The sequence below is a fragment of the Apteryx mantelli genome, chromosome 2 (assembly GCF_036417845.1).
Source record: "Apteryx mantelli isolate bAptMan1 chromosome 2, bAptMan1.hap1, whole genome shotgun sequence".
Lineage (NCBI taxonomy): Eukaryota > Metazoa > Chordata > Aves > Apterygiformes > Apterygidae > Apteryx > Apteryx mantelli.
Window position 1 is genome coordinate 46,254,714 of NC_089979.1, and position 19,144 is coordinate 46,273,857.

The 19,144-nt window shown below is 38.3% G+C and overlaps 1 protein-coding gene across 2 annotated transcripts in view; it reads right to left on the minus strand.

Moving 5' to 3' along the window:
• ZNF704 (zinc finger protein 704) overlaps positions 1–19,144 on the minus strand; it is a 91,466-nt gene that overhangs the window by 16,012 nt on the left and 56,310 nt on the right. The window contains exons 3-4 of one of the 2 annotated variants that reach the window (XM_067290578.1): positions 7,167–7,270; positions 2,821–3,053 (exon numbers count right to left, since the gene is read on the minus strand). In XM_067290578.1, the coding sequence (XP_067146679.1) occupies positions 2,821–3,053; positions 7,167–7,270 (337 nt within the window). Of the gene's footprint in view, positions 1–2,793; positions 3,054–7,166; positions 7,271–19,144 lie in introns of both variants that reach the window. The other variant, XM_067290577.1, reaches the window with a different exon arrangement.

Consider the following 19,144-nt stretch of genomic DNA (forward strand, 5'->3'; position numbering starts at 1 on the left):
CTCAGTATAATATTCTTGTGAGCATATAACTTCATTGGCCTAAACTGAGTTATCATTGATTTAAAGCATAGCAAACAATAATCAGTTCCACCTTCAATATTTTGAAAGACCCTGGAGAAAACTAATCATTAGTCTAATTTAAAGCACAGTATGTGATAGCAAACAGCACAGATTTTACAGAATTTTATGCATATTTTTAAAGCTAAAGCATTTAACTTGAAAATGAAATCTAACTACTTAACTCATGTTATTCAAATTCAAAATTAGTGCTTCTCTAAAATCCTTGTCTCTGCTAGTACAGAACAAGCATTATCAAAGAAAACATGAGGAAGAGTTTCAAAATATTATCCCACAATTTTAGTTAAGACTAAGATTAAATGAATACACTTAAGTACATGTTTAGCTTCTGTCTACAACAGAATTGGACTTAATGCTTATCGAATCTGGACCTGTAGAATCACATGCTAGCATACGATAAGTTTCAGCATTTGCTATAAAGACAACAGTTAGAATACACTTTAAAAAATCTCAATTGATCTCAGCTTCTTTAATACAAGCTGATTGTAGTAACATGTGCTAATAGTTACTTGGCAGTCTAACAACTCGTGTTCAAAAAATGTATGCTAAGTGCTTCAGGACTTGAGATACTCGATCATCAGTCAATACTGTTTCTAAGAAAACCTTCCACCTTAGAATAAATTGCACATGAATTCCCTTCACAATTGTTTGATCTGAAAACACAACTACTGCTGAAGTACATAACTATTTTTTCTTAAAATTATATATAATCTATCTAGCAATTCTAATAAATATTTTTCTTATATTTGTAATACAATATATTACTGAAAACTACCATCAGTTTCAAAAATTAAATGATTTAAAACTACCAATGTGACAAGACAAAGAATATGCTTACTAATTACGTCTTAGGAATTCCAATATGACATCATGAACACCATATGTATCTTTATAGACCCAGAATGTTCACTAGCCATCTCTGATTTGACGGTAAAAACAGTCTGCTATCTCTATTGTCTTTTTAGTTTTATTATCAATGCTGCAAAAAGTCTGCAAAAAAACATTCATTCTAACGTAACCAAATGAAATCTCACACAGTAGAAACACAGATCAAACTATGCTGCCATTTCCTGACTGGTCAAAAAATTGCCTAATTGGGCTTTAATGCTTCATTATAACAAACAGAACAAAATGATTTGGTGGGGAATAATTACATTAATGAAAACATTTAAGCATTCAACTTTCTCAATGGGAAGTGGTTGCTAACATGACTTTTTCCAAACATGGAATGGAATAAACTTCTCATGAGTAAATGTAAAGTCACCAATCACTCTATTTCCATGTTTATGATTTCTGATTTTACAACCCTAAAGAAGAAATAACCTGAACATTTTTTTTTCCAGCTTCTAAAGGTACAAAGTTGTACTCAGATACAGTATCGGGCTGGGGCCAGAATGAAAAAACTGGGGGAAATGCAGTTCATCTGTGACAAAGTTTGGCAAGTAATATTCATCTAAATTAAACATTTGCCATACAGAACAAAATCCATGAGAACCAGAGCAGGCAGTGTATTATCTGTGGAGGCTATGTAAATAGAAATATTCAAAGACAACTTAAATAACAATAAAGATGGCAGCTGTAAAACCATCTGTATAATCACAGCTGAACAATAAGAACGATGACAATAAGCATAACTTCAACTGAGAAGTAAAAGGCAAATCACTTCTGCGTTCCCACCCCTTCTGCCCTGCACCTCCACCCAATCCTTCTGTCTTTAGTTTAACATCCAGCTCTAACTTTTCATTTCTTATAACAAATGTGTCCTCCAAAATATTTTTTTTTATTTTTAGCATCAGGCAAAGGCATTTTACATCCCTTTCCCACAAACAAGGGCAGAGCAGTGTGGGTCAGCAAATGAGCAACTTCTGGAGCAAAATGATAAATCTGAAGAGGTTTAAACAATCATTAAAACTTCTTCTGCTGGTGGTGAAGCAATTAACTCTCTCAGTCTGAGCCAGAAACAAAGTCACTAAGGAATAACAAATTCTCTGTTTTTCTCCTCCTTACAGAAAGCTCTTTTTCATCTTGCTATGTAAAATCTGTCCTGTTGCGTTAGGAGGGAGGAAAACTTGGACTAGTGCCATCTCTTTGTTTTCTTTTTCTTCGAGAGGAGCTTGCTTGCTAGCATAATGGTGATTTTTTTGGTTTTTGTTTTCGACTTTTTTTACACTGTGCTTTATTTATTCCACTTCTGGGCTTCTACCAAGGATAAATTTGGCCACTGCTAATACCATATCAAAAGCCATCAGGTTTGATCTCTCTCTCCTTTTTTCATCCCATGTGTTTGTGCAGAGAATGCTTCACAGTATTAAGGTATCTGACATGCTGTCAGACTAGCAGCACTTTCAGGGAACAAGAAGTAATAAGGCCATATCCAGCCTTTGCGATGACATGTAAAGGCTGCCTGTTGCATCCTGCATACAAAGAATTTACCAAAGTAGGATAGAAATCCCTTGAATGGCCAGAGGCAACACCTTCTGGAAATCACTTTACTATCTTCTGAGCAGGAGGCTCTGCAGAACCTCACCATCTGCCAGCAAATATGTGGTGCTGATGGCAGCATGTGCAGTAGGTGACTGGGTTCAACTAGACATAGTGACTAGGCTGAGTACCTACATTAACTGGATGCTAAGGAGGGATCTGCCCAAAGAGCTGTTTGAGTTATTCATTCCTTTCTCACAGAAGAATAAGTCTAACAACATCCGCTTTACCTACTTGTATGGAATTTAACATGAGGCTAACCTTTCTCTTCCTAGGAATGGGTTCATCAAAGAGAAGGTTGCTTGTTTCAGCTTCATCAATACCATCATCTGGCTGGGAAGGTGTTCGAAAAGCTTTGAAACTATCAGCTGACAGAGGCGGAGATGGGGTAGATGGGTTGGACTGATCACTGGGAGCGTTCCAGCTCCAGTATCCACTACTGCTGGTACTAGAAGGCACAAATCCTCCTTCTTTCCAAGATCCATTTAGGGATTCTGTGAAGAACAACAACAGCAGTCATTACAACAAATCTTCTTATATCATGTGGTAGGGCTATGGAGTTCTTTTATTTGAGGCTTAGATGCTATGTTGGTAATTAACTGTACCTTCAGTAAAGAAAAGTGAAAGCATAGGATGTACAGAGGACAAGAACATCTATCCCACTGCATTCGAATGACATTTACTAATACCCAGGTTCCACACTTGATTTACAGGTGTTTTAAAAAAAAACAAACAAGGAATTCTTCTGAAAAGAAATGCTGGGTTTCAAAAAACAATCTCTTCTGGAGTATAAACCATGATAAGCAGTCAGATATTGCATGCATGATTATGGAAAAACATTCAAATACATTCTTAACCTTAAATATGAACACATATCTGCAGTGGGGCATAAGTGCAAACTTCAAGTCATTGCCCAGCCAATAGGAGATCCCCTGGAAAGAGGACATCTATTCTGAGTACCAGGACACTAACTGGATTTGTAAAAACATAATCATCATCCAAGTGCTAGAACACCAAAGAAAATCACAATTACACTCTAAACACTTTCTCATAGTCTCCTAGTGTACATGTCTTTGTCTAATTTGAATCTCTGTCAAATTTAGGTGGTACATATTCTTAGATTGACATCACTTTTTCTTCATAAAGGTGCAGTTAGGCGTCTGGTTCCAAAATTCCAAAATTCACGGCCATTTAACATAGCCTTATATTTTTTCTGCTCAGAAGAGGCATGAATTAGAGGCCTGGATTGGTATTCCACACTAAATACTACCACACCAAACTGGCTATGTATTTGAAACCATCCTCTCAGGCGCTGGACACCAGAATGCCAGTCTTCTCAATGACTAAAGGGATTCAGGTGCTAACATGGCTTGGGCATGCGTACAGGGATGGTTTGGTAAGGTTTCTCCAGAACTTGGGCACCAGAAGTCTTTCTAAATGACACCGTAGGTGTTTAAATGGTTTGTGCAATACCTGACCTTGTAGTTGGCAAGGAAATAACGATCTTTTATTTGTTAGTGAAATGTTATTTAAGTGTGAGACAGGAGTCTTTTCAAGTCAGTGCCTGCACTTAAGAGTTCTACAGAAGTCACTCCTTCATTCCTTCTCAATGTCTTGCAAACAAGTTTAACTAATAACATCCGCCAGGAAAATAATTTCCACCATTTGCTACCAAAAGCTTAACCCACAACCAATGAAATGAATGACTTTTTACCCCTAATTCAGTTGGGTTTGGACAAAGCTCTTCATCATAATCATTACCTCCTCACAAAACAGAATTTAGTGCTTCATCATGTAAGCACATGCATAAAAATACCTGCTTGCATAGTCAATAGCAAAATCACCGCACTGATCAAAAACATCCACCAAAATTCCTAATTGGAAAATGATCTATAAATTTCTTATAGCCAATAATCATGAACCAAAACATTACATTTGCATGTATTACAGGCCTTCAGAGTTTCATGTGACTGTAATTGAGGTGTTTTTTGTTTTATAAGTATTTGTACTTGAGTCTCATGCCAAAGCTAAGCAGCACATCTGGTATCAACTTGTGAACTTAGCATAGTTTAAAATTCCTGTTTGTTCAGAAAAACAAAGGAAACAGTACTCTCTAAACTATTATTTTTTGACACATTTATGGTGGTACTTTGTATTCTCTAGGTTTACAGCTTCTCTTCACCTTGCTGAGAAAGAGATTTAAATCAATTTAAAATAATATGTAAAAGACAGGATAAGGTTGACAACAGGAAGAAAACAAACACTGGTTCTCATTAATGCTAACAAATCTGGCAGTGCAAAGGAGCTTAAAATATAAATAAATGTAACTTACTCTTATTCTGGGCTCTTTTCACATTGCTGGAGTTGCGTGAAAGAGAACCAGACCAAACATTACTGAGCTGCAGGGAAACCAGGGCCAAATTCTGAACCAGTTTATATGGATAACCATCCCCAGTAATTCCAGCAAAGTTCAGAATCTGACTTTAATATTAATTTTAACATTAATGACTTTAACATTAAATTTTTACTGCTAGGCAAAATTCTATTTTTTTAAAAATAATTTTTCCCTTACAGTGCTCCTTACTGCCTTTTTTTGGAAAAGGATGGAGAGCTACAAAGGATTCAACATTACTAAATTTGTATCTTGTATTACCATGAAGAACCTAGAACCAATATCAACTGGGTTTTAAATAATCAAATCTTCACTCTTTAATATAAGTATTTAATAAGTCTTAACTCAGGCAAAACTAAGATATTCATGAAGAACATGCCCAACGACAGCTTCAAAATTTTGTCTGAGACTACTGCAAATATGTGAATCACTTTTTCAGATTCAAAAAATATACAAACAATCTATACGAAGAAATATCAAAGAGCACTCAGACTGCATAAAGAAATATCAAATGCAGTTAACAACTACCATTTACCCATTAGCAATTCAAAAGCGCTTGTTTGGAAGACCTTTCCAATCAACAGCTACTAGCACTGAGGGTCCTGACAACTTTCATCTGTAAATTGTTTACGGTGATTGATACTGCCTTGTCCCACAGAAGATTACTGCCAGGGGTTACCAGGGGAGGCAAAATGGGACTTGTACGTGTCTCAGCCACTCCTGATCTCTGTCTGGCACATCAACACAAACCCACCCTCATCTGTGGTTTGAGCTAAGAACTGGAGTAGCTGGAGTGCAGATATGTTTTCTCTCTTTCATTGACCTTCCCAGAGGGCTGGTAACCTTCAGTCCTGAGGCAGGACAAATCACTGGGGATGTTACCATCAGAGATTTCCCAGGGCTTGTCTGTCAGGGGCAGTGGCATTCTGCAAATACGTCTGGCTTTAAACATTTAGTAAGTGTGCGGAAAACACACACACAGAGGAACCATGGACATTCATGGCTAGACTTTCAGCTACTGAGCCAAGTGGAAAGAATAAGTATTTTCTGGAAATAAATGAAAAAACACACTATTTTTCAAAAATCTTGGAAGCTGGGGCATGCCTCATAGTATAGATTCCTTTTTAATACACACATCATTCAGTGGATCACCCCGACTGCATTAAAAATTGCAAAGGCTACTTCCCTATTAATTCACAATCAGTAAACATCCTTGCAGTGCTCCAATTATTTACAGTAGCAAGGCACTTATGATCTATTTAACAGCTGCAAATGAGAAAAAAAAGCCAGAGTTATGTGAACAACCCTGAGACATCCTAACAAGCACATATGAATTTAAGATTATTCCTTAAAATATAACATTTTTTAAAATGTCTTGTAACTGCAGTCAAGCTTGCACAAATCGATTACATCTTCTTAGCAATTTCATTATTATCACTTATTTTTAGATTCATTTTTATTTGTATGTCTTCTGCTGTTACAGTATTTATGAATTTGATGGTAGACCATCAGAGAGTTGCAAAGGATAACCAGCCCAACTGAGGATCTAAGCCTGCATCTGCGTAAAAGGACCTGTATCACTGCAGACCTGCAGTGCATGGCCTCTCAGCCTAGGGCGGTGATCTATAGAGGAACTGCTTTGTCTCTTCATAATGTTCAGCACAATCTGATCAGATTTCAATGATGCGGGGACAAGAATTGCTGTCATATTTGCTACATATGTGCAGATGCACATAAACTGGAAAACTAGCATTTCAGTGAGATCAGAGGATCCCCTACAGTGCTAATTCCCCCTTCCTGTATTTCTAGCCCAAGGAGGAGCACCTACTGTTTCATAAACTGGAGCAGCTCTATAGTCACTGAAGAGGTTTGTTCTCATTTCTGCCAATACTGCAACAAAGACCTCTACTAGGGCAGAGAAAATCTCAGTATTATCATAGCATGCAAGAGTCACTGCCAGAAGACACCACTCAAACTTGCACCACACTGCCACTGCTCCTTCCTAGTCATCTAGGCCAACAGATCACTACACATTGGTATTATCAGACAACTATTCTTTTCTTTTCCATCTGAATTTCTACCAGTCGTACAGAAAAGGATTTCAGATTCTTCCTCTATATCATATGTACTCCATTCCTAAGTTTTCAGTTTTCCAGTACAACACAATCATACTCCTTCTTGAAGTCCCTGTCCAAGAGTTACTCTGAAGGCTTACCATTCGGTCGGATAGGAGGGCTGCGAACCAAAGGGCTGGTAGATAAACTGGTTAGTACCATGGCTGCTGTTACTTTATCCATGTCCAGTTCTTCTGAAGATTTTCTGAAACACAGCGAACGGGAGGCAGGAAACACATCAGCAAATTTTTAATTTTTTTTAGTGTTTTTCATAACAGACTAAACCCTAAGATAGCAGAGGACAGTAACCAAAAGTACGCTACCAGAGTTCTGAAAGATTTGGTCTTCAGCCAATCTGAGCATACCGCGTGACTACTTCAAGCAAATCAGCTCAGTGTAAATGGGAAAAACACTGGAAAAGAGAATAGGTCTTCACATAAAGTTGTCAGGATTACTGTGACCCTCTATTAGTTTGACTCAGTTCCTTATCTCAGAATTTCAGCTATTCATATGCTTAAAGCTAAGTGAGTGTTTAAGGGTTTCTTTTTGGATGAAGACATGGAGATGTAAAACTAGGTAAGATTACTAGTAACAGTAATAACATACACTATTCTCTGTAGGGAGGAAGAACCAGGAACTAGAACTTAGGGATCACATTTTTTCTTTGTTGCTTCTGCTTAATGTTATTAACCTTCTTGTACTCTCTCTGAAAGACTAATGCATTTTTCCCAATCAGATTATAAACCAATTATTTAAAATCCACATACACACAAACCATGTTCACTTCATCTTCACTGTCCATTAATTTTAAACATCTATTTTGACCACACAACCAGCCACAATCAAGGGGCAAGATTTCATGAAACAAACTGAGCCAACAACGAATTGCTACTGAAAAGGGTGGTCTCTGACCTGACCTTCACCCACCCCCAGCCAAGTGCTCCCATTGCTATCCTTGGGCCAACTCTGGCATTCATCACATACCCTATGGGCCAATTCAGCTTATTAAGTAGAAAACTACTGCAGCAAAAAAAAGAAGAATTTTCTGCTGGTTTAATGGGGCCGAATCAGCTCATTGAAGGTTCAGTATCGAGTGCGTAAGCTGGCAGAAAAGCGTATGCAGGGTGGGGGCAGAAGGAAGAGAGTGAAGGATTATGTTAGCTTACCCTCCTTGTGAATCAGCCCTAAAGTCACTGCTTTGACTCCCACAGTTAAGATCAACAGGTTCTGGGAAAACCAGGAGACAGGCAGAGGCCAGGGATCATTTTAGCGCATTGCACTGAAGTGAAGACAGAAAGAACTCTGCACATCTGGTAACAACCAGCCAAGAACATCCACATACACCGGCCACTCCGTAAAAGCCTCTGTAGCGCCACAGCACACAGTCTCTTTTCCCTGATGAAAAGGTGGAAGGGATAATAAGGGACAGGAGAGTTTTTTCCAAGAGAGGGAGGAGAATATCTGGAGACAAGGAATGTCTCAGGAAATTAGGCTTCAGTGATCCACTGCTCAGAGTGGCTTTTTTTTGACAATGAAGAATTTTCTTTGGCTGTAAAAGTGCTTTTCTATATAACATTTTGGAAAAAAAGTGATGGTAACTCTCTTCCTGACAGATTAACAGTACCAATGTACAACTTCTGATGAGTGAATGTATCAAAAAAACAACTAAAACCACTAGGTTTATCATACACTTCCCTTCCGTCCTTTTAGGAATGTGGAAACAAGACAGAGAGCTTCCTTTAAACATTTGCTCATCTGAGTATAAAAGACTATCTTCTCATTTATTAGAGACCAAGTTACATTTGTTCTTACAAAAGGGCACTTTTTTTTTATTGTGCCTTGCGGGGTTTCTAGAATTTCATTTGTTCCTTGTCAGGAACTCTATTTAAGTGACTAGGAGGGAATCTTTATTATCCCAGAATGAGAAGAGCTACCTGATGTTCTTCATAAACTTCTGTTCTGTAAGTCACCAAGAGGAATAGGGTATGCTGGTTGCAGTGCCCTTTCCAAGGTCTCATTTGTTGTTCCCAGTTGTTTCAAACTGGAGTTTGCTGGGATGGTGCATAAAATTCACAAGCTGTCTGAAACATTTCAGATGCAAAGTTTATCTGCTGACCTGTGTGTAGTTCTCCCAAACTGGGTGAAAGACTCATTTACTTGAAACTCCGCTACAGTCAAAGCTTTTGATGTTTTACTGAGCAAACCTCAAACTGTCTGATGAAACAGTGCATATCTACTTCCTGGCTGATGCCAGGACTTGCACAGATGCCTACCAACACTTTCGCATGCTGCACAAAGGCTTAGTTCTCAGGACTGTCTTTTACAACACATCAGTGCATGCAACTGATACACTGATGATAGTGCCTGCTACATTCTGATTATATCCATAGAAATTCTCCTTTTGCTCAGCTAAGGTTTTTGCAGCAGCCATATGCCCATGATCAAATACTTGAAAAGGTCTTGGATATCTGCTATAATCAGCTAATACCTGAAGCCATTACCCATTAGTTCCTCTCATCTGCAGAGTAATATTTCACTTGAATTGTCGAGTTCCTCTGGGCCCAGAAGACTTTTCCTCAGGGATGACGTGAAGCTACTACATTTTCTGGAGACCAGTCCTGCCAGATGATTTTCCAATTACCTAATAATCCAGTATGGAAGTCCTCTCTGAGAGGACATTTAGCTGTTCTGAAGTTCACCCATGCAGCTCTACACTGACGGTCCCTACTCATTTATCCTGTTGCGGATGAAACAGTAATATTAGGACGTGATGAGGAAGAAACTACCACAGGTTCCCGATATGCTTGAAAATCCAATCACTCACATTCCCTAGCATGTACAATCAGTCTCCCAACAAGGCTGTTCTGTATGTGGCAACAGGATTAACATGCTCCTGTCCAGGAGAATTGCAAAATCCTGATACAGCAGCTGTTGCAAGTATTTGCCAAGTTGACGTTAAGATTCCAGAGTCTAAAGACCCAGTGCTAATCCCAAACACAAAGTTCCTCCATACAAACAATGATAACAATATTCTATAAATTTAACTTCTTCTAGCTTCCTTGTACTGATCCATTATTTTATTCTCCTCTACAATGACTCAGACTGCTGCTCTAAAAAAACACCATTCTCCCTGTTCTTTTGTCAATAATGCCCTAAAATTGTCAGCATTGGCACCTGTGTCTAAGATGAAACTTTTCTGAAACACAAGTAGGCAAAGGGCAGGAATAGTCATAAGAACCCTTTCAGTTTCTGAACATAGCAAGTCACCCTCCTGAAATTGCCAGAATGTTTTTTTTCCTCATCCAATCTATCAAACATTTCTTCTACATGGAAAGCCCAAATAAATAAAACCTCAGATTTTTTTCCTCTGTTCATTTTGAATCACGGTCACCTTTTACTACTTACTACTTCTCAGATGCACTCAGAAAAAAAGGAATAATCCATTTTTTATTCCTAGCCACAAGAATTTTAACAGCTACAAGTCCTGGCTTATGTAAATCTGCTCCCAAACACATTTTTACACCTAGGCTCATAAGAGTAAACACGCATATTTCATATATCATTCAGGCAGCACCGCTGTAGGAACAGCAGCCTTCAACAGAGAGGCAAAGCATAAAACTGAAGACAGGAACCACATATGCCATCTGCATTCAGTCAGCACCACATGCGAATCAATGCCTTAAGAGTGCTCCAGTCTTTTCCAGCTTTCTCTACTGGAAAGTTGAAACTGCATGCAGCTGTTCAATGGTATTAGTACTCAGAAGGGAGAAAAACTTGAATTACAGACCAACTGGTTACAAACCACTTATTGCATTATTGTTAAGCTGAATTTTTACAGACTGAAGTTGTGATCCCTGACATTGATTATATTGTTATTAGGTACAATGAAATCTAAACCAATTATAAAATCATCTGCTACACCAGCTATTAAGATTTCTTGCTCTAATCCCAAATCCCAGTTTTCAAACACAGTCTCCCAACTTCTGGATGGATATACCTGTGTCAGTCCAGGCTGCATGTGAGGCCAAACGGTTTTGGATCCTTTATTTCTGAATTTTTGTATTTGCATCAATGTCCAGAATCCCCAAAGCACTTCATAAGTCCAAATACAACTCAGTAGATGAATTTTAATGAACTAGCTTAGATCTAAGCAGCTGAAGTTAGAGGACCATAGGGACAGATCTTTTACCACTATCCTATGTCCTCTGGCTTTATATTTTCCTGTTCCTCAGCGGAAAGACTGTTTTCAGTTGATCCCTACAATAGTCCATCCTTTGGCCAACTTGGTATTTAAGATAGTCCTCTTTTTAACAGTCAAACTCAAATTAAATCCAGTTGATTCTCTCATTTTTGTTCATTTCCCTAGTTCTAGTGATGAATTTACTACTTTTTTGAAAATCATTTAATAATGTTAAGAAACTATTAGCATCCCTCTCTTTCTCAGTCAGAGCTCTCTGAGGAGAGGAAAGATTGGATTTAAGATCCAAAAGAAGAGCAAAAGAAGGTAAAAGACAAGGCCAAGGCTACAATAGTTGCCCCAAACTGCTCAACTGCTGACTCATGCAAGAGGTCTTCACAGATGCCTCTACACGGCAGTGACACAAGTCTCTGCAGATAGTCTCTCACTGCCAGCTTGAACCAGGCCGGAACAAGACTTTCCTGGCAGTCAGTTCTGCAGCACCACCAGGACTGTTCAGCACTGGCTGTACACTTTCTGTAAGCCCTTAGAGGCCTTCATTTGGGTTTCGATCTTGAATGGATCTAAATCAACTCAGGGAGGTACACCCTTTTGCTTTTGTATTATTTGATCAGGGACAGCCTCAGCTATCCTCTCAGAAAGCCCTTGAGGGCTGTTGTTAGCTAGGTAGAAAAATGATAAAATACCTAATTTCCAACTGTCACATTTCATCAGCCAATAGCTGACTCCATTATGACCCTTGTTTCCTTCTGGAACTGAATTAGTCATTTTTGATGCATTTTTGATGCATTTTTGATGCAAGTTTTTGATGCAATTCATCTCTATTAGCAACTTTCTGGTTAGCTGGAGTTTTCTTAAGCTCCCATTTGTGAAGAGTTACAAGAGCCCTCTTCGATCCACTTTCTCACTCCTTACTACAAGTTTGTTCCACTTTGGACATATTCATACTTCTTTTTTTTAATCTGTCACACAGCTAAGCTTGGAAGTCTTTTTTTTTTTTTTTTTTTTTAATTCTCTCTGAAAAAATCTAGCTGTTATTTTAGAGTTTATTTTAGTCCATTAAAAAATTGATTCTTGTTTTAAATTCTTTGGCCTTGATTTCTTTAAGCAACTTTTGTTACTTGTTTGGTTAAGATCGAAAAGCTTGCAAATTTTCTTCTTGGAAAAACTGGGTCCTAGGCCTGGTGCTTTACTCGAGCATATTTTAAGGGTCTTGGAAGATACTTCTTCTAGCAGAGAAACTGGTAATGAAAGCAGGTGTTTTTGATACAACTGACATTATGTAAAATGACATATTAAGTTCTCCTTTTTAAGCACAGGAAAAATCCAAACAGCCAGAAATTTGTTTTCCCTGCCCACAACTCCACACCTTTCAGTTAATTCCCTGACCTCCAACCCTCACCTCTAGTCCAGTGATGCTCAAATCAATGAGATACAGGTTCAGTGCATGCAACAAGTCCTCCTATGCTCAGCTGTGTCTGCTCCTGCACTGCCCCAACCCAGACTAAGTACAGCCCAGGATGCCTTTATTCGCCTGGGCTTGGTGTTGAGTTTAGTGTCAGTGCTACCACCTGGGGGAAGGCGAAAGGGGGAAGAGGGGCAGCAGCATCCTGCAGCAGACAGGACACAGCTGCAGTGTTATGTTAGCTGGCTCCTGTTGTTCAACCTAAAAAACAGCCTGTGATAGTGGTTCACAAAACACCTTGATCTTTTGTTAAGGAAGCATGACATAAATAAGCATGATTAATTTGCTACAGCCAGGACCAAATAACTGCATATTGAAATTGCTCTCTCCCTCCTTATTTGTACTTCTAAATGCTCATAAAGAGGCCTCTGAAGTCTTACTTTGATCACCTAATTATAAGCACATCACACTGATGCAGTCAAACTGAGCGTACCCATCAGTGATAAACGTGTTGTTACAAGCTTTTGTATACCAAAAATATGATCTGTAATACAATGAATCATGGCAATTGGTGTACTAGTAATGAAATGAGTATTTCTGAAAGAAGGGAAAATCCTAAAGCTGCATTACATTTTACAGATAAAATAAAAAGATTTTAGCTTTCTTCAGTTGATCATTAATGGCAAAGTCAACATCCTAACAAGGAATCAGTAAGAAAAGACCGTGGTTGTTTTCTAGATTGGCTGTAGATATCTAAAGTAACTGAAACCACTTTTCTATCTTGAGCAAAGATCTACAAAGTTGTGCTGCAAAAATAGTATTAATCCATAAAATAGTTTACATTTAAAATAATATTTGGTTACCATATAACAGTTTAAAGCACTGACAGAGTACAGATAAACAATTGAACTAATCTTGCTCATTGCTGTTACGTTTGGTTGTTAAAAATTAACCTGCTAGCCAAAGACAAAAGCAAAAATTATACAAAGACTGATCCATGTAAACAGTCAGAGAGATCCTGAGCGCTCTTTGGTAAAAGCTGGAACTTCTCCCAGTGAGCAAAAAGCAACAGGAAATATTTTTCAAAGATCAGATTAAATCAGTACAGTGCTACAATGATACATTTTAAGAGATAAAGGAGCATTACTATTTACATGACTAAAAAGCAAACTGGTGGTTGTTATCTGAAGCACAAACACAATAACAGGGTGCATTAATTTGAAGGTCTGTCTTTGCTCATCGTGGGCAGACATAACACTAGCCTTTTCCACACTAACCTTCTGATACTTGAGGACTAGTTCACATATAGAGTAAGGGCCCCTTCTGAATATCACTCTGTTGTTCTGGTTATATACAAGCAATTTCTCAGGATACCCACAGCTACTAGAAATTTATCATGATCAAAATCTTCATTGTACAGATATACGAACTTTTCTTCTAAAACCCATATACCTGAACTTATCATGAAAAGAATAAAAAGCATCAAAGCCCATCTCAAATCTCTCCATCTCCCTTTGGCTCAGCTGACAGATTTTGTGCTACAATTATTCAAGGGATCTTTCGAAGTCTGGCTGTTAGAGATCAAGAAGAATTTATAGAAAGTGAATAACTGCACAACTGATTATTTTATCTGTACTGTAGTGGTTTAAAGAAAATGAAAAGCTGCTGAAAAGTAGTCATATGATACGAGAGACATTATTGACAAAGTGGTTCTCAGCATCCTAGAATAGAGAAGTTTAACAGAAGCATCCAGGAGAAAGCACTCTAACACAGGAGTGTTTCTCATAGTCTGCTATTTCTCCTCACACCAGACAATGCAATCACCTTCCCTCTGCCCCACAAGAAAGACGACTCTGTAAAAACAGAGTCCTATTTTTTCTAGCTTTTATCATTTAAAGCACTAGCATTTTACAGAAAATAATCTATTACTTTTTTTTACAACCATTTAATAGATTTATATAACCAAGAAAGGATGAGTATTCAATTTTGTAGGGTGGCTGACTACCCACAGACACGGTTACCACAGCTTCTTAACTTCTGCAGAGCTTTCCCACACAGGGTGTCTCTCCTTTTCCCACCCTTCCTCAAGCCCACAAGAGCCAGGCAGTGTCCCAACGCCAGCCCATCCTCGGGAGCATCTGGATTCCTTCCACAATGACTTTCTCCTCTCTGATGGGATACAAGTCAGTAAGTGCTACAGTTAACTGACTTTTAGACTATTAACAACGCTAAACCTCTTTGGGAAGCCCTGGCATAGCCTGAACCAGAAGGGCAACAGTTTACCACTGACAGGATCCCAGGTTACTGTGATTTCTGTTGCATCTGATGCAAACAGATCCCGAAGACGTGCTCTGCTACCTCTGCCCCCACTACAGTGCTGCTGCAGTAGTAATTGCTCTGAAGTCTAAGATTCACCAGAAAAGTCTACTTAAGGAAAAGCCTGACAAAGATATGGAAAATACCTTTTTAATAAAAGTCTGCTTCTCACTGTTTCTTAAGAACCTACTCTGGCTTCCTTAAAGTTAATTTGAATTTCAAACCCATTAAAATGGCAAGAGGACTGAACTCTAGGTCTCATTCCCTGGTTTACAGAACACAGTACATTAGAGATCAATGCGTTTGGGGGTGGGTGAGAGAGGATGGATAGTAAAACACTGCTGCAATTACTGGCCAGTGATAAGGTCTAAAGTTTTTAAATGCTCTTCATAAATGGGAATAGTTAAACAAGCCAGATTCAACACAGGGAGATAAGCTGTAGTTTACACAAACAATTTAGTCTGTATATTGGGAAAGCTGATCCAATGAATAGTTTTTACTTTCCAAACAGCCCTGATTTATCAGCAAAACTTATCTGGTGAAGAGCTCTCAGGGCAACAACAGAAGCTGAAGTAGGAGTATGACACAAAAATAGTCCACTTCAAAACAGAGCAATCAAATGGTAATCATTTGATACATTATATGTGCAAAGCAAAAATTTAATTCAGAAAGGAATTACAGAATCCTGCAGAGACCCACTATCCCTTATGGTCACTGGCAGCACTTGAAGATTTTCTGGGAAGATTTTCTGTTCCATCTCAACTACCTTAAAGGCCACTTGCTGATGCAATAAATAAGTCAGTCTCCACAAACCAAGGCTCAAAACTGAACTGAAGTAACAGATAAATTATTCCAAATATTATCCAATCCATTCATGTTCATTCCTTCTCTGCATCTGCTTTATGTTACTGTTCTAGCTTGTTCATAGGCATATTTACTTTCATAAGTGGGATCACTTCTATGAGGTACTGTTTACAGAAAGAAAGTTTTACACTTAGCACTGATTTGTTCTTTGGGAAAAGTGGCTGGACCACTTGCTACAGTGCCCAAGAGGTACTGTTCAACACAATGCAAACTTTTATGGTGACCACGGAAAGAGGTGGAAACTAAAAAAGAAGGTCCCAGCGCATGACACATAACAAGAACTGTGTAAAGAGTGTTGAGATGTGTTAAGGGAACAGCTCATAGCAACTGATACCATAAAGAGAGGATAAGACACGAGGCTTCTCAAGGGAGCTTGAGTTACCACCATCAAGTTTCCTGCTGAAGTGCAGTATTGTTTACTACCCTCACCTGGCCCTGCATTCAGAGCCATGCAAATACTATTATATCTGGTATCTCTTTTTCACAATGCTCTCACAGAGCCTTTTGCAAAATGGTGTTTTCAGTAGATCTTCCTTAATCTTCCAGAATAATTCTTTCATCAATGGTTAGCCAAAGATATCCTTATGGCAGATGATGGGGGAATTTTGTCTTTCCCAAAGCAAAATGCAAAACACAATGCCAGAAACATTTTGCTCCTCCTTCTTCTTCCCCCTTATCTATTGCATACCATATGATTCCCACTTTGAATTAATTTAACATTCCCCAAATATGTTTTAGAACATCAATGCCAACATACAGTTCTAATACATCTACAGGGAACAGAGGTGTCAGTTACTTGTTTAGTACAATTTATCCATAAAAAGCTGCTGTAATTCAATTTAAAAATAACATTCAACTGCTTTTTTCTCAATGTATGAAAATATATATATTTCTAGTAAAATATGCATTTATTATTTTATTAAATTTAGTTATTTTATATATAAACATATATATTTATTATATTATTATAGTTTAAAAAGCTTTCAAGGCTACAGTATATTTCTCTTCTTTTCCTTTCCCCAAAACCAAACAGTCACAGGGTTGCTGTCCTGATGCTACACAACTACTAATACAAACAAGATGGAGACCACTTTGCTGAAATCCATCAGTTTCAAAAATAACCTGTGGAGTTAGTTTTGTTTGCTGTTAATATTTATATGTTTAACCATTTTGAGCTACCTGATTCCTCAATTTTTTTCAAGCTAGAAACAAACAGAACCAAAAAGAAAAAAGCAACAGATTCTGGACAAGGCTGTCCAGAGCTGCCAGTACTGTCGAACGAGATCTGAAGACTAGAGGCAGAAACACCTCAGTTCATCTGCTTCCTGCCAGGGTGAAATGTAACATCCCAAAGAGTGTAATTTCCAAACATTAAGCCATAGTTTCTGTGACGTACATGAGCCAGTAGGTCACAGTACTGTAAAGCAAAAACAAACAAACAAAACACTCCAGACCCCCCCAGTCTTCTACCAGCTATTGCCCTGCCTGATCTTCTTTTCCCCAATACCTTCCTCCTCTGTACATTCAGGGCTTCTCTTGTATTCTATGGCAAGGAGAATGGCAATGTAATTACGTACTTAGGAGAAAAATATTACCTTTTATCAGGCTTGATTTAGTTACTTTTCTGATTGTTCCAGCATTTTCACATTACCAGACAGGGAGAGTAGAAGCTCTCAGGGCAACTTTTGCTTATCACTGTTTTATTTGCTATGACAGCCCCTCCTATTAATTTCTTTTTTGAGGTAAATGGCCACAATAACTTCAGCATTCCTTTACACCAAGTTCCTTCCATGTTTATCAAGCCACAGTTCAAGATACACCCCACTGCTGAGGTGGAAAGGTTAAAAGAGCTTCTGAATTACAGTGTCTCAACCAGCCAGAGACTCGGCCAATGTTTGATATAATTTAAAGCAAACCACAGTTGCTCAAAATTACATGCGAATATATAACCAAATCCCCAGAGGCTATTCCAGCAGCAGGAAATTGACTTCACTGAGTCTACACCGTAAGCATTCAGGAGACAGACAAGCTCATTTTCTGACTGCTTAGCAATGTGCTGAAAAGCTAAAGAAGAATAGGGCTTCAGGAAAGAGTGTCTTAGACTGCAGGCTGAAACAGATACCAAAATAACACACATTAAAAATACATTCTGTAGTAATTAAAACCATATTGTAGCTAATCCCCACTGTATAATCTCTTTCCACTGTGTAAACCCATTTAAGATCACATGTACTTTACCATTAGATCTTCAGGATTTTTCAGGCATTTTTTTTTTAATCTCACATTTACAGATGAGAAGTTTCTGTAATTTTGTTAAAATGCACCTGCAAATTCAGACTTGACATGCTGAACTGCAGAAGTACTGACACCAGAAGATCCTGAGGTCTGACCAGCACAAAGTATCTCATAAGGGCACCTGGTCTTTGGTCTCTCAAGAAACAAATATGGCACATAATAATCTCTTCTCTGAACCCTCTCTTAAATATATATTTTTTAAGCTAAACACTAATCTTGATTTTTTGTCTTTAGAACAGTTGTTTGACCCTTTCACAGATCTCCTTAACAAATTTCCTCCTTCCAGGAGAGCCAAATACAAACTCACAGATGGCCATCTTCTCACTAGAGCTGAGAAGAGACCAGTCTTCTCATCCCACAATTTAAACATTCTTCCTTTGCTGCACTGGGATCGACTGAAGATATTTTTAAAATTGTGGATACGAAAACAGATGCTACGGAACAACCAGAATCTGACATGCAGTTCAAGGAGATGGGGGACGCAGGCTTCAATTCTTGCTCATCTTGGTTCACGCCTGTCTCTCCAACTCTGTTGGAGTTGACTCACTTTTGACTCATTAAAGCTTAGCTATAACCTAGGTTTTCCTTACCTATGTTAAGAGCCTGATTACTGGGCTATAGAAGTTGTCTTCTTTGACAAACTCTACACCATCTAGACTATCTATTCTAGATGGCTGCCAGTATTCACTGACATCAGCGTGTTCATCTCCTTCATTCTACAGATTTCTTCATTAGACAATGCTAACTACTGTATGGAAGATGCCATTCTTTAGCAACCCCACTGATGATCATTTAACAACAATCCTCTTCCGTGGAAGGGCCCTCTTTTGTCCAGAAGCAATTAAAATCATTTCCCAGTATTTCTCAACTAGGATGTTGTTCTCGTAGGGTACAATTTCCAAACTGTTGAAGGCTCGCAATGAGCAGGGGGTGGCAGATGAGGTCATTGTTTTGTTTCATTTATGGTTAGGATTATTTGCTAAAATGTCCTCCATCTCACT